We start from the raw sequence: 13346 nt of genomic DNA on the forward strand, positions 1-13346 counted from the left end.
GTCTGACTCGTGCCAGAGGTGACTGTTCTGCTGGGTCACAGCTGGGCTTCCCGAGAGGCACCCAGCTAATGTGTTCGTCATTAGAATTGTCCTGCTTAGCATGCGATCGCCTAACCAGCCCCGATGCAGGGCCTTTCCTCTGGCGGGGCTCACCCCTGGCTCCTCAGACACAGACCCACCAACACCCATCACGGAGGGAAGAGATACGCTAAACTCATTCCACCGGTTGCTGAAATGCGGCCCCCTCTGGGGTGGAACACGACGTTTAACAGCAGCCGCTCAGAACGGGACACGACAAGGAATCCTGTGCCCTGTGGAAATCCCAGGAGCAGGTCCCGGGGTAGGGCCCTGGCCAGGACCCTGATCTCAGACCCTTAGGAACTCCCTCCCCCCATCTGTAATAATCTCCCAGTGCCAGCTGTGGTGTGTCTCCTAGTCTCCCTGTCACCTTGGCCTCTCCCTGTCAGCACTGTAAGCTCCAGGGCAGGGATGGCCTCTGTTCTGTGGGCGTACAGTGCCTAGCGCAAGGGGCTCTGGGACAGGGAGCGCAAGGGGCTCTGGGACAGGGGCCGCCAGGGGCCGCCCTACTCTGCACAACAAACTGCATTGCCAGCCTAAAGCCACGCGGTCCCTGGGCTGCACGGCCGAGGAGCTGGGCCTTAGAGGGAAGGGCGCCACCTAGTGACACAGTACTGCACCTGGGAACGCTGTGCCCTGCAAACACCAGCTAATGAATTATGGATTAAATAATAAGCGATGCTAATTAAAAGCAGCTGAAAATCCACACTCCAGCTCCCAGCTCCAGCTGTGACAGGCCTTGGGGGCTGTGTGTGAGCCCGCAGCATGGCCAGGGTCCAGCCGCTCCCAGCAGCAGGGTCGGGCCCAGAGTCAGGGCTGGGGGCAAGGCATTTCATTTCTGAAGGGGCGGGGGGTGTGTGTGTGTGGAATTTTAAGCCCCTGTTTCTTTAAGAGCAAAGAGCTGCCCCTTCCGGACCGAGCTCACGTGGGGGCTCTGAGGGGAGGGTAACGGCTCCTCGCTGCACCACCAGCCGCGCTCCGCCTAGCATCTCTGCCAGGTGCCAACGTCGCCAGCGGAATCCCAGTGGCTTACGGCCATCACGCGACGGAGCCAGCCAATCAGATGCCAAGCGGCGGCGGTGCCAATCTGGCCAGGGTGGGGTGGGGGGGGCAGGCTCAACAGCCACTCAGCGCCAGCTGCCAAGTTGTTTTTTTAGTGGCCTGTTTTTTACGAGGCTCTGGCGTGCTGGTCGGGTGCCAAGGTGGGAGCTGGGCTCCAGGCAGCTGCAGTGCCCAAGGCGGCTGGGAAAGCGAGGGAGGCCGGGGCAGAGCCAAGACACGGACAGCAGAGTCCAGCATGGGCTCCGGAGTGAACTCAGAACCAGGCCAGGCCGGGCGACCAACCTCCCTCCCTCCCTCCGATGCCCAGTTCAAACCCAACGAGAGTCTTTCGATTGGCTTCGCATTGGGCCCTTTCTCCCCAGCTCGGGCAGCAGCAGGGGCCCAGACTGACCCACGCAACCTTGGACCCCCCTTCTGAGACCCCTCAGCGGCGGTGTGAGGGGAGCAACCGGGCTCTCCAGACCCGCTGCACAGCAGCCACTCCAGACCATCCCCTGGCTGGGCTTGAACTAGCGACTTAGTGGTCAAAGTCTGTGATTGCCCCCGCAGTGAGCCAGCCTCAAAAACAGTGCTAATCCGTCAGCCCACTCCGTGCCCGGCCTTCCTCCGCCCTGCAAGCAGTTGGGTGGGATTTGTCTCTAAGGCAGTGTCTTGTTGCCCGGCATTCGCAGTGACTGGCAGGAGCGGGACCCTGCTTCTCTCCCCCAGGCTCCAGTCCCTGCTTTAGCAATTGACCATGTGGAACTAGGCAGGGCAAGCACCTGGCACACGAGGGCTCGGGCCCCCCTCACACATCTCCAGTGGTACCAGTAGTCACGGGCTGGGCCCGCACACACACGAGGCTGATGCAGGGCTCGTCCCCAAGACAGCCCAGCAGGGGTCGCTCGGCCAGCGGCCCAGGCTGGCTCCTGGGTGTCTCCGTGTAACCGGTTTGGCGGCTCCGCCTTGCTCCCTGTTCCCTGTGCACTAGCAATCCCGGGATGCATTGCCACGCTGGTGCCACTCTGCACCCGTGTCCCTGGGCACTTCGCCCCCTTCTGAGGCACGATGGGCCAGCGGCCTGGATTCTCCCAGAATGCACTGAGACGAAGCCGCCGAGGCAGCGTGGGGGACGCTCAGGCACGGGGAGACGCACGGCTGCGCGGGCACCACCCCAGTGCGCTGCTGTACCTGGGTCTGACACAGGCATCGTGGCCTGTGACAAACCTCGGCTGGGCTTACGCTGGAACACAGGCCGCCCACTGCCCAGGGAGAGCCCAATTCCCAGGCACACACAGGCCCCTTTGGGCTGCCTCTGGCTTTGAGGGCCCTTAAAGTAGGTACCAATGGCCCCCTGAGCTTCCTCCCCGGCTGGCACGGAACTGGAGGAAGGGCAAGGCACCCATCCTGCTGCGGGCGTCCGGCGGAGGGGGCCTGGCCGGGGTGCACCGCGTTGCGGCTCTTCTCTGCTGCCCACATGGCCTCGCGTGTGGAAAGAGCCGAGGCTTAAAGCCACATTAGCCGGCCCCTTCTGCCGGGCCTGCCCTGAGTGACTGAATCCGGCCCTGAGCCCTGGCCATGCTGGGCTGTCACCCCCTCCGCTCTGCCCGGGGGGCATTCTGCTCTCGCTTTGCCCTGGGGAGCTGGGCCCGGCACTGGTGAGCCCTAGGGCTGCGACGGACGGCAGGGGAGGCTGCGCGATGCCGGCTCGGCAGGACGCCGCCCGCTCTCTCTAGACAGGCTGCCTGGCCGTGCTCCTCCCCCAGGGCCTTGCTGCTCACAGGCCGGCCTGATCCCACCTGGGACCACAGGGAACCAGATCACCGGAGAAAGCAAGACAGTTGCCAGCGAGGCTGAGCCACCAGGATGCTGCCATCTGGCCTGGCCACGGGGCTGGCTGTTTCCCAGCCAAGTCCTGGTTGTGGCTGGAAGGCAGGGTCCCTGCCCAGCATGGCCTGCTAGTGCTTCCCTGCCATGGCACAGAGGCCCTGTTGTGGGAGGCCAGCGCTCCCTCCCTGCGGGGCCGTGGCACACGGAGGCCCCCAGTGCACGCAGCTCTTACCTGTGCCTGGTACATACTCCCCGGATCCCTTGGTCCTAATCCCACGAAGGAGCGATTCGCAGGGGGCGTGCCGGGTGCAGAGTAGGCTGGGGACAGAAACGAGAGCTCATTAGCCTGCCAAATGGCAAGTGCCTCTGATGCGCTGATCAGTCACCGCGGCCCAGCACCAGCGGCCGCGCGCCCCTGGGAAGGGAGGCGAAGGGACACGGCCGAGGCCACCCCAGGACACAGCTGGGATCAGAACCCCGGCTTCCCTGGCACAGGCCTGGGCTCCATCTGCTAGGCTTGGCCTGGGAGCCCCATCCATGAGGTCGCTCTGTGTAGCTGCCCCAAAGGGTTACGCTTCCTCTGTGTTGATACTGATGGCGGGCTGGGGGGCAGGGCCTGGGGAATGGACTGCATCCATGTCCCGTGGGTGCTTCTCAAATACACTTGCTCTGAATGGTTAGTGATGGCGAAAGGGCAGGGTTGAGACCCCCCGAGTCTAGAATCCTGTTTACACACAGCCTGGGCAGCAGCAGGGTGATACCAGCAGTACAGGGACTAAGACACATGGTTCTAGTCCCAACCCCCAGAGAGCAGGATCACACACACAGCACTCAGCGCTTCCCATGCCAGGATCTGAGAGCTTCCCAAAACCCCATGCCCCAAGGCACAGCGTGATCTGCAGCCCTTCGCCAATGGTGTGGAAACCCAGAGGTGAAGCAGCTTGCCCAAGGCCACACAGCAAATCAGTGGCAGAGCTAGGACTGGTCCCCAGAAGGCCTGGCTCCCAAGCCCCTGCTCTACCCACTAGGTAACGTGTCCTCCACTAACCCCCCTGCATTTTAATCACAGCCCTCAGATGAGGGGGCGGAGCTTGTTGCAGCACAGTATGCTGGGAACTGTAGTTCTCAGAGCCTCGGGGAAGGCCGCGACTCTGCTTGGAGCTGTGCATGGAACTGCGCTGACATGGCCCAGCTGCCAACCCGGCCAAGCCAGGGGTGGCCCAGCCCCATCGGGAGGGTTAATACAAGCTGGGCTAGGAGGTGCCTCCCGGTGCTACTGGGACTGGCCATGGGTGGGGCGAAAGGGAGCAGGCGTCAGATGCGTTGAGAGCAGCTACCCTAGGCACCTGGAGAGAGTCCCCGGGGTGTGTCCCGAAGCCTCCACGCAGACCTGTTGGGTCTGTGCTCCACGCTGTCAGGGGGTGGCTCCCTGGCCCCCTCCAGTGGCTGGGCTGTGTAGAGAGCTTTAGGAGCCCGTAGTGCTACCGATCCAGAGGTCTGGGGCTCAACGGGGGGCGTGGGTATGTGTCCCCCATGGCTGAGCTCTGCCATCTCTCCATCCCAGGGGGCACCACGGACACACTGCGCAGGCTGCGGATGGATTGGCGAGCCACCAGCTCTCCCATTGCTCCCCAGCCCCCGGGGATGCTGGGACCTTTCCCCTTGGCTTGTGGGGGCTCCAGGTCCTGCGGCTCTGGACGGTTATTTCCCAGACTGGAGGGAGTGGATGAAAAATTCATCATTCATCAATGCCGACGAAATATTCAAGGCAGCCCCTCCCGGCGCCAGCTCGTTCCAAACGTGCCTCGTCCGCTCTAGCTGGAAGGCGGCTCCCTCCTGCCTCCACCAAGTTGCCCCATCCATAACTGACGAGTCTTTCCTCGTTCGCTCCCATCAGCGAGCTCTGGGTTTCCAGTCGGCGATTATGGTTTGCTGGCGGGGGAACTGTTTACTCACAGCCAGCCTTTCAAGCTAGGGGCCCGGGGGATGCGCAGGGCAATCAGGCTCCATGCAGCACTGGGTGCCGCTTCCTTCTCACTGGGATGTGGCTGGCAGCTGGGCTTCCAGGGGGCACGTGGCCTGGGTGTGTGTGTGTGGCAGAGCATGCTCTGGGGGGGCACGGCTGAGGAGCCAGGATTGAGCCAATGCACTGGGCGGCGCTAGGCGATGACACGTGATGGCAACGTGAGCTGAGACCATCTTGCAGGATCAAGTTGGTGCCCTGGGAGCTAGGCCTCTGCCATGGGGCACACTCTGACATGCTGATGCTGTGCCCCGATGCCCCACTGTGCCAAGCCCATGGGATGGCCCAGCTCCACCATTTGGAAGGGGTAGACAGCTCCAGCTGGGGAATGAGGTGAAGAGCGGCAAGGCCCATGGCTTGGGATATTTAAAACAGGCGGGACGGAGCGGGGCAGGAAGGGATGGACTGGATGTGACATCAGGTTGGGGGGTAGGGATCCTGTCTGAGACCCCAGCCTGCCCTGAACTCCAGGGCAAAACACTGCCCCTCCGAGCTGCCCATGCTGGGTGAATGCCGGGTGACAGGGACCAGCTGCTGCTCCAAACAGCCTGCCCCAAGAATGCTCCAGCTCTGATGCTCACAGGCTGTAGGGGGCTGGGCCCCAATTTTATGGGGCTCTGGTTGGACCCATAGACATGTTCAGTGCACGAAGTGCCTTACAAATCCTCATGGGCTGGAAGCTGATGGGTGAATTAGCCACTGACTGCCATCGCTAACGAGGGCATGGCCTCTGGCTCGTTAGACTCATCATGGACTCTCTTTCTTTGAAGTTTCCAGTGCATTTGCAGCTTTCCACCGTGTGATTCTGCAGTGATTGGGAGAATGCCCCTGCAGTTCAGGGCACCATGCATGCCAATGGATGCATGGATTTAATCCTCCAACCATCAGTCCTACGTCGTCCTTCCCTAATGCCTTCCATCTGAGGAGCTCAATGCACCATGACCATTAGCCAGTGGAACCCCCAGCCAGCCCATGGGACAGGCATTAGCTCCACCCCCACAGCTATTTGCCAGATGGGGAAACTGAGGCACAGAGCGATGAAGTGACTTGCCCAAGGATTGCCAGGAAGCGTGGGGCTGAGCCAGGAACAGAACCCAGGAGTCCGGCCGCCCTGCCCATCCTGGGTTGGAAATCCCTAGAACGTTTGGTGTGAAACAGACCTGGCCACATGCACCATGGAGAGGCCAGGGAAGGAGGCGGGTTTGCCAGGCAGAGCGGAGAAGCAGCACACGGTGAACGTTCCCAGCAGCGCCAGCTCAGACCTGCCTCCCCAGGCACGTGAAAGTGGCCAGCAGCAGAGACCCATGTCCTGGGAAGCGCAAGGCCAGCTTCCTGCTGGAGCACCGGGCCCTCCCTTGGGCTGTGAAGCAGGCCTTGGGTACAAGAGAGGGAAGCTCAGTGTCCGTGGCCCATTCAATGCCCTGAGAATGCCCTGAGGGGCCAAGCAGGGGATGCGACTTGAAGACCTGCCCACTAAGAAGCCAACTGAGACCCAGCAAACTCATTCCATGCAGGCTGTCAGACACTGACTGATTTTGCTCTTTAATGGGTAGGGGGTCCCTGGCTCCCAAACAACTCCACGCCCAGTCCCCTGAGCCCCTTGCTCCGGGCAGGAGGCCACAGACAACACCCATTGCTCCCCAGCGTGACTGCCGGGCGTGATGGGATGGATGCGGAGCTGGAGGGCGGGAGGCAAGAGGAGGCATGGCGGGGGCGGGACTCAGTGGATGGCACCGGGGCCAGGCTGGCCCCTCGCGATGCCGGGCAATGCCGCGGGCTGCTTACTGGGTGATGTCGGTGAGGTTGTCCCGCCCTCGGAAGTTGTCGTGGTGGATTTGGTGTCAGGAGAGAGAGCCAACCGGGGGATGCCAGGGGGAGGTGGCGGCGCCAGCATCTGGGTGGAAATGTAGTGACTGGGCACTTTCACTTGACCACTGCCATTTAACTGGGGACACAACACAGACAAAAACAAACAACAAGCCATTAGGAAGCAAGAGCCGCACAGGCCCGCGCCCGGCCCGCGCAGCCGGCCCTCCCGGGCGCGTCGCCGGAGGTGCCATTGGGACGGTGGCGGGGGTCCGCGGCAGCAGCAGGGCGGAGATGGGGAGATGCAAACCCCCCTGCCCTTAGCAGTGGGCACCCTAGGGGTCTGGTCCAGACAGAGGCCTCAGGGACAGGGGCGAGGGAGGGGCTTCAGAAACCAGCTGGGGCAGCTGATGAGAAAGAGCAGATGCAAAGCCAGGACCCTGCTTGGAGGCAGCCTGGGGAACCCCAGGCTCTGGTACCAGCCCTGCACAGGCTTGCGCCCGCCTCCCACTGTGCCCGCTCTCAGTGCACGAGGAGAGGCCCTGGCCGGCGAGGGGGGAGCCGGGGATCCTCTGACAGTGAGCGAGTCCCATGAGATGCACCCGCCCCGGCTTTGGGGGCAGCTACCTGAGTTTGGGGGTCCCAGATCAGCCACTGCGCAGTCGGCCAGCTGGGCTTGTGACATGAATGGCAGGGACAGGTGGCCAGGATAGAGGGGCATTGGTGCAGCTCTGCCAGCAACACAGGAAAGGGGTTGCAGGGGGCTGGGGGTTGGGATTGAGGGGCATCAGCAGAGTTGTGGGTGGAGGGCAGCACTGGAATAGCAGGGGGCTGCGGGTCGGGACTGAGGGGCATGGGCAGAGCCTGGGGGTCCCAGTTTAGACTCCCTAACATTGACCAAATTGCCCTCTGAATCCGGAGGGGGAAGCGGAAGCGAGTGAATTCTGAGGCCAAGGCTCGCCAGGCGGCACCCCTCCGTGTCAGCCCCATGGCAGGTAGCCCTTTGAACCAGCCCCCTGTGGGGAGGGACGCCCAGCTGAGATGGCCCAGAGCCAGCTGGGAAGCAATCGCTGCTACATCAAAACCCTGGGGCTGGGGGGCCTGGGCCAGGATGCAGGGGCCCAGCTGAAGGCTTCAAAGGCTGTGGAGCTGCCTCCTTCCCTGCCACCCGCTCTGCGGCTTTCAGAGGCTCCTGTGTGGTCTCCTAGACCTACCCGGTGGGGGCTCTGCCTCTCCAGCCGGACCTGAGCATGGGGGACACGTCCCCGCAGCTGCTGCACCAGCGCCCAGCCACCAGCGGGAGAAGCTGCCACGCAGGACTCTGGGGCGAGGGCAGGATTCTGCCTGTGCCCCTCACTCTGGCCGCTGGCCTCCTGGACCGGAGACTGCCTGTGCAGGGGCTGTGAAATCCCAGCTCCCAGAGCAGGCTAGTCAGCTGGAGGGCTGCAGAGGACAGAGTCTGCCTGTAGCCCCCTTTCCCTGGGGGGGGGTGTGAATTTAACGCGCAGCCAGCCAGGGACTGGGGAGGGGGGATCCTCCAGGAAAACCCAACGGAGTGATGTGCTGGGATGAGGAGCAGAGCCTGAACTGTGCCCAGCAGAATGGCTCTCCTGGGTGAAGGGCCAGCTGCTGGCAGGGAGGAAGGGGCAGCCAGGAGTCAGTGCTGGGAGCGAGGAGAACCCACGGGCAAGTCTGGAGAGAGGCAGGGGCATGTATGTGGGAGAGAGGATACAGGACCTACTACTACTGACAGCTTGGCAAGCGCTCCCTCGGCATGGGAGAGGCAGGACGGGGTTCTAGTCCTGGCTAGGGGGGTCCAGGCTGTCTCAGCAGCAGGTGGATGAGTCCTGAGCTGCTCCTGCGCTGCTGGAACTGTCCAGGGTGCTGCAGGGGGGCCGGAGGGGGCCAGAGCAGAAGCTAAGGAGGAGGTTTCATAGCAGAAGGCGACACAGAGAGAAGACAGTCCCCCCGCCCCCGCCCCCGGGGACCAGGCAGCACTAACAGGGCCTGGGGCAAGGGAAACAGCACATCCCCATGCACCATGGGTGCCTGGCACGGAATGAGTTGGGGGGGGGTCGAAAGATACCTGGCAGCACAAGTAAAGTGTTTGTGAGGGGTTGTCATCCGCACACGTGCTGCGGGACAGGCAGTTCATGGGTCTGTGGGGCAGGAAACCCCTCTACTCTCGCAATGGACTTGGGCCTTAGCTTTTGAAAATCGTTTGTTATACTTCAAAGGACGCTCTAAAGAGAGAAATCGTCGGTCCCCCCCTCCATCCTTCCCCCGGTGCTGTGTCCTAGCGCCTGCCAGCATTACAGACTGAGCTAATTTCCTTTCTGCCCCAGCCTGGCTGCATTGGCTCAGTTTCACTTTCTGTTTATTGTCAGTTTCACTTCCTAGTTCTCAGTCCTGGCAGGGTGTGGTGGCACGGGGCTTTCCCATGCACCAGGGGCCGGCCCCAGTCCAGCAACACCCCTTCCCTGGCCTGCTTTGCAGTCAAATGAAAGAGGAAAAGATACTAATTGGTATTTAAAAATAATAATCAAACCATGTTCTCGGGGGTTTGTCCTGGGCCAGAGAATGAAACCCCCTGCTCCCAGCGAACGCCTCAGGGACAGGAAAACGACCCAGGGGAGTGGAAAAGCACTGGTCCTACCTGCAAATGGGCTGCACCCAGGATGGGATGTTCTCCCGGGGCAAAGTGTCAGCGTTTCTCTGCTGTGGAGGGGCCAGCCACAGGCCTGCACCCCAGCCAAGCCCACAGGCTGTCTGTGAGCAGTGCACAGGTGTGTGTGTGCGGGGGGGGGGGGAGGAATTTCACCCTGATGGAGCCCAGAGAAACCCCGTCTATCTCATCTAGCTCCTACGGTGCTGCTCGGTGCAGTCTCCGAGCTCGGGGTGCCTCAGGCTGGTGACAGCACGGAGAGCTGGGGCAAGCAGTCCCCAGCTCACAGGTCTCTGATGGTGCGGGACGTGCCGGGCCAGTCTGGCAGGAGCCAGGTTGCATCGGCCCTGTGGGACTCTCCCCCACACAGGCCCCAGGGTGGGGGAGCGGTGGGGGGCTGCCTAGGCAGCTCCTTACCGGTCCAGGCTGCTGATTGGACGGGTCGCAGGCCAGTGAGACGAGATCTTTCAGAGGGTCCTGCGGGTTGAGATGAGGCGGGTACCGTATGGCCGTGTGGGGGAAGTAGGTGGAGGCCGCCTGGGGGAGGATCGAGGTGGTGGGGAAATGCAGAGTAGATGAAGGGTGTGGGCTTCGAGCGATACCTAGAGCCGGGGAGAGACAAAGAGAGGACCGGGGTGGCCTTCATTCAGAGCCCCGGGCCAGGCAGCGCCCTAGCACCCCCTCCTGCCCCGCAGGCACTCCACTCTGGTTCCGGTGCCCCCTTAATGGTGGGGTGGGTGGCAGCCCCACACAGCCCAGCTGCCTTATACCTCCGACTTTGTATTGCACCGTGCTCGGGGCGTCGCAGTGGGGCAGTGGGACCTGGGAGCCAGGGATTCCCAAGCCCTCATCCTGCCTCTGACCCCGAGGCCCCTCTATGGCCTTGGGCAAGTCACTGAACCTCGCACCGTGCCTCAGTTTTCCCCATCTGCGGACGGGGACCCCGATCCTTACCTGCCTCTGGGGCCGGGGGGAAGGTGCGTGGAGGAATCTGCTGACGCTGGTGAAGCATTTGGCAGACGAACGGTGCTAACCATTGCCATTCGCAAACCAGTCCCGCTCTGAGAAACCACCCTGTTTAAACCCCCTGTCCCTCCCCACCCCCAATCACACAGGGCCCAGCCCACAAGCCCAAGGGATGCTGGGCTGAAAACCAAGCTGGGTTCTTTCTGCCCCCAACCCCGGTCACGCAGACCCTGCAGACTGTAGCTGGCGGCTCTCCCTTGCAAATTCTTCAGAGCCGGCCCTTTGCCTGCAAGGTGCCTGGCAGGCTGAGGGCGCAGCAGAAATGATACCAGTCACGCATGCATTAGTGCAGCCCCGGCCTGAGCCCCCCACCCAACCCCCCTTCCCGGGCAGTGAATGACAAAGGAACCGCCCTGCCCTGCTGCCCCCGGAGACCCAGACTCACCGCTGTGCACGGCAATGACCGGACGGTGATGCTGGGTGAAGCTCAGCCTTGGAGAGGAGTCCTGGGGCGATGGGCTGTTGAAGGGCGATTTGTCGATCTCCGTCTTTTTCACAGGGGAGATGCCTAGTGAGCGGTGGGAAAAGCAGAAACGGCGCCGTTAAGGGTCAGCCCCCCGCTGTTCAGGCGCACGATGGTGCCCAGGGGCAGCATTTAAAAGGCCCATAAATGAAATCCACATCGGAGCCCATCAGAAGCACCATTCAGTGTCAGACGTCAGGGCAGAATCTGATCCCCAGGGTCAGGAAGGGTTCCCCCTCCCACCAGGCACACCACTCCCCTGGAGCGCTAGGCTCAGAGGCTGGAGGCCAGAGGAGATGGCCAAAGAATGGATTCACTCTGGCCCTGGCCCAAGGCGCTGACAGCCCAGTGAAATCACCACTGTGACTGGGGAGAGTGAGAGGGGGGCTCCCTCCAGCGACTGAGCCTAGAACCCGGGGGAGCAAACATCAGAATGGCCACACTGGGTCAGACCAAAGGTCCATCCAGCCCAGTATCCTGTCTTCCGACAGTGGCCAGTGCCAGGTGCCCGAGAGGGAAGGAACAGAACAGGGAATCATCCAGTTATCCATCCCGTTCCCTATTCCCAGACCCTGGGGCAGGGGCTACCCTTGGTGTCCCTAGGCGAGGGTTTGCATGCAGTGCAGCTCGGCGCCTATGGGGCGCTGTGGGAGTAAGGAAGGGCTCTGGCGTGCCTGGTGTTAACCAGGAAAGGGGGCTGGGTTGGGCTGGGCGTCACTGGCCAAGACGCAGCGGAAAGAACTCCAGGGGCATGGCTGGCTTATTGCTGCGCAGAGTCAGCAGGGGGCGCAGCACCCAGGGACGCTCCTGAGGCCCTGTCACAGCCACTAATTTGCTCTCGTTAATTAGGTAGCGACAGAGGGATGGGCAGGAGCTTATGAAGTGGGTTACGTTCCCTGGCTCGACTGCTTGGCTCGCAGGGGGTCGAAGTGACAAGCTGACTGCCAAGCGCGCGCGTGTGTGTGTGTGCAAATGGTTATGTGTGCGAATGTGTGTGCGAGTGCACAGGTGTGCATTTGTACACATGGGTGTGCAGCAGGGTCGGTATGTGTATGTGCATGGGTATTCATATGTATGTGAGTGGACACACTGGTATGCAGCGGTGTGCGCGCATGGATATGTGTGTGTGTTTACACATGGGTGTGTGCATGTGTCTGCACATGGTAGGCACGTGTGTGAGTGGGTGTGTGTATACACAAGGGTAGGCGTGTTTGCAAGCGTGTGTGCATGTGCGTGTGTACACGTTGGCATACATGTGCTGGCAGGAGTATGCATCCCCAGGTGTGCAGGTGTCTCTCTCCTCCCCATTGGGCAGCCTCACCCCACTGCACATGGCTCCAGTTCCGTGTTTCCGACCCACTTCTCCCGCCCTCAGGGCGAATGGCCCAGCAGGCCCTGACCTGGGAAGCTGGGGGGAGGGGCACATAGCAGGCGAGCTCTGCGCAAGGCCACCCACCCAAACCTCGTCCTGGCCCCTACAGGACCGAAACCCATCACCTGCCGCCCAAGCCGCGTCTCCTGCACCCTGCTGAGCAGAGCCCTTGGGGTTGGCATGTTCCTCCCCTCCTGTCCCGTCCCGTCCCTGCCAGCCACGCAGGGCCCAGGCTACCGGGGGAACCGCCCGCTCTGCAGGGCACACTGTGCACAGCACCAGCGCTCTGCCCACAGGAAGGCTGGGGCCGTAGTTACGCAGCCAGGAATAGAGCAAATACAGGCCCAGGCCAGGCAGCAGCAGGGAAATACCCAAGGCAGGGGGATCCAGGCCCAGGGTGGTGAGGGGAGGGCCGTACAGGCCCAGGGCAGGCGGGGGCGGGCCGTACAGGCCCAGGGCAGGCAGGGGCCGGGCCGTACAGGCCCAGGGCAGGCGGGAGCAGGGCCGTACAGGCCCAGGGCAGGTGACAGCAGGGCCAGACAGGCCCAGGGCAGGGCTGTACAGGCCCAGGACATGCTGGAGCAGGGCTGTACAGCCTCGGGGCAGTGGGGGTAGGGTTGCCAGGTGTCCGGGTTTCGACTGGAACACCCAGTTGAAAAGGGACCCTGGCGGCTCCGGTCAGCACTACTGACCGGGCAGCTAAAAGTCTGGTTGGCGATGCAGTGGGGCTAAGGCAGGCTCCCTCCCTGTCCTGGCTCCACATGACTCCCGGCAGTGGCCGGCATGTCCGTCTCGTGGGTCTAAGGGTTGCCACGGGGGCTCTGCATGCTGCCCCTGCCCTGAGCACCAGCTCCGCAGCTCATATTGGCCAGAAACAGCGGCCAATGGGAGCTGTGGGGTGGCACCTGCGGGTAGGGGCAGCGCACAGAGTCTCTGTGGCCCCTCCGCCTAGGAGCTGGACATGGGAGTCAGGCCATACAGGCCCAGGGCAGGCAGGGTCAGGGCCAGACAGGCCCAGGGCAGGTGGGCACAGGGCCGTACA

The 13346-nt window shown here is 62.6% G+C and overlaps 1 protein-coding gene across 4 annotated transcripts in view; it reads right to left on the reverse strand.

Moving 5' to 3' along the window:
- NFIC (nuclear factor I C) overlaps positions 1 to 13346 on the reverse strand; it is a 155456-nt gene that overhangs the window by 24029 nt on the left and 118081 nt on the right. For 2 of the 4 annotated variants that reach the window (XM_074939478.1, XM_074939477.1), the window contains exons 7-10: positions 10855 to 10977; positions 9861 to 10045; positions 6758 to 6917; positions 3182 to 3267 (exon numbers count right to left, since the gene is read on the reverse strand). In XM_074939478.1, coding sequence (XP_074795579.1) covers positions 3182 to 3267; positions 6758 to 6917; positions 9861 to 10045; positions 10855 to 10977 — 554 coding nt within the window. The remainder of the gene's footprint in view (positions 1 to 3181; positions 3268 to 6757; positions 6918 to 9860; positions 10046 to 10854; positions 10978 to 13346) is intronic. The other 2 variants (XM_074939479.1, XM_074939480.1) reach the window with 2 other exon arrangements.

Source organism: Natator depressus, chromosome 25 (genome assembly GCF_965152275.1).
Source record: "Natator depressus isolate rNatDep1 chromosome 25, rNatDep2.hap1, whole genome shotgun sequence".
NCBI classification, from domain to species: domain Eukaryota; kingdom Metazoa; phylum Chordata; order Testudines; family Cheloniidae; genus Natator; species Natator depressus.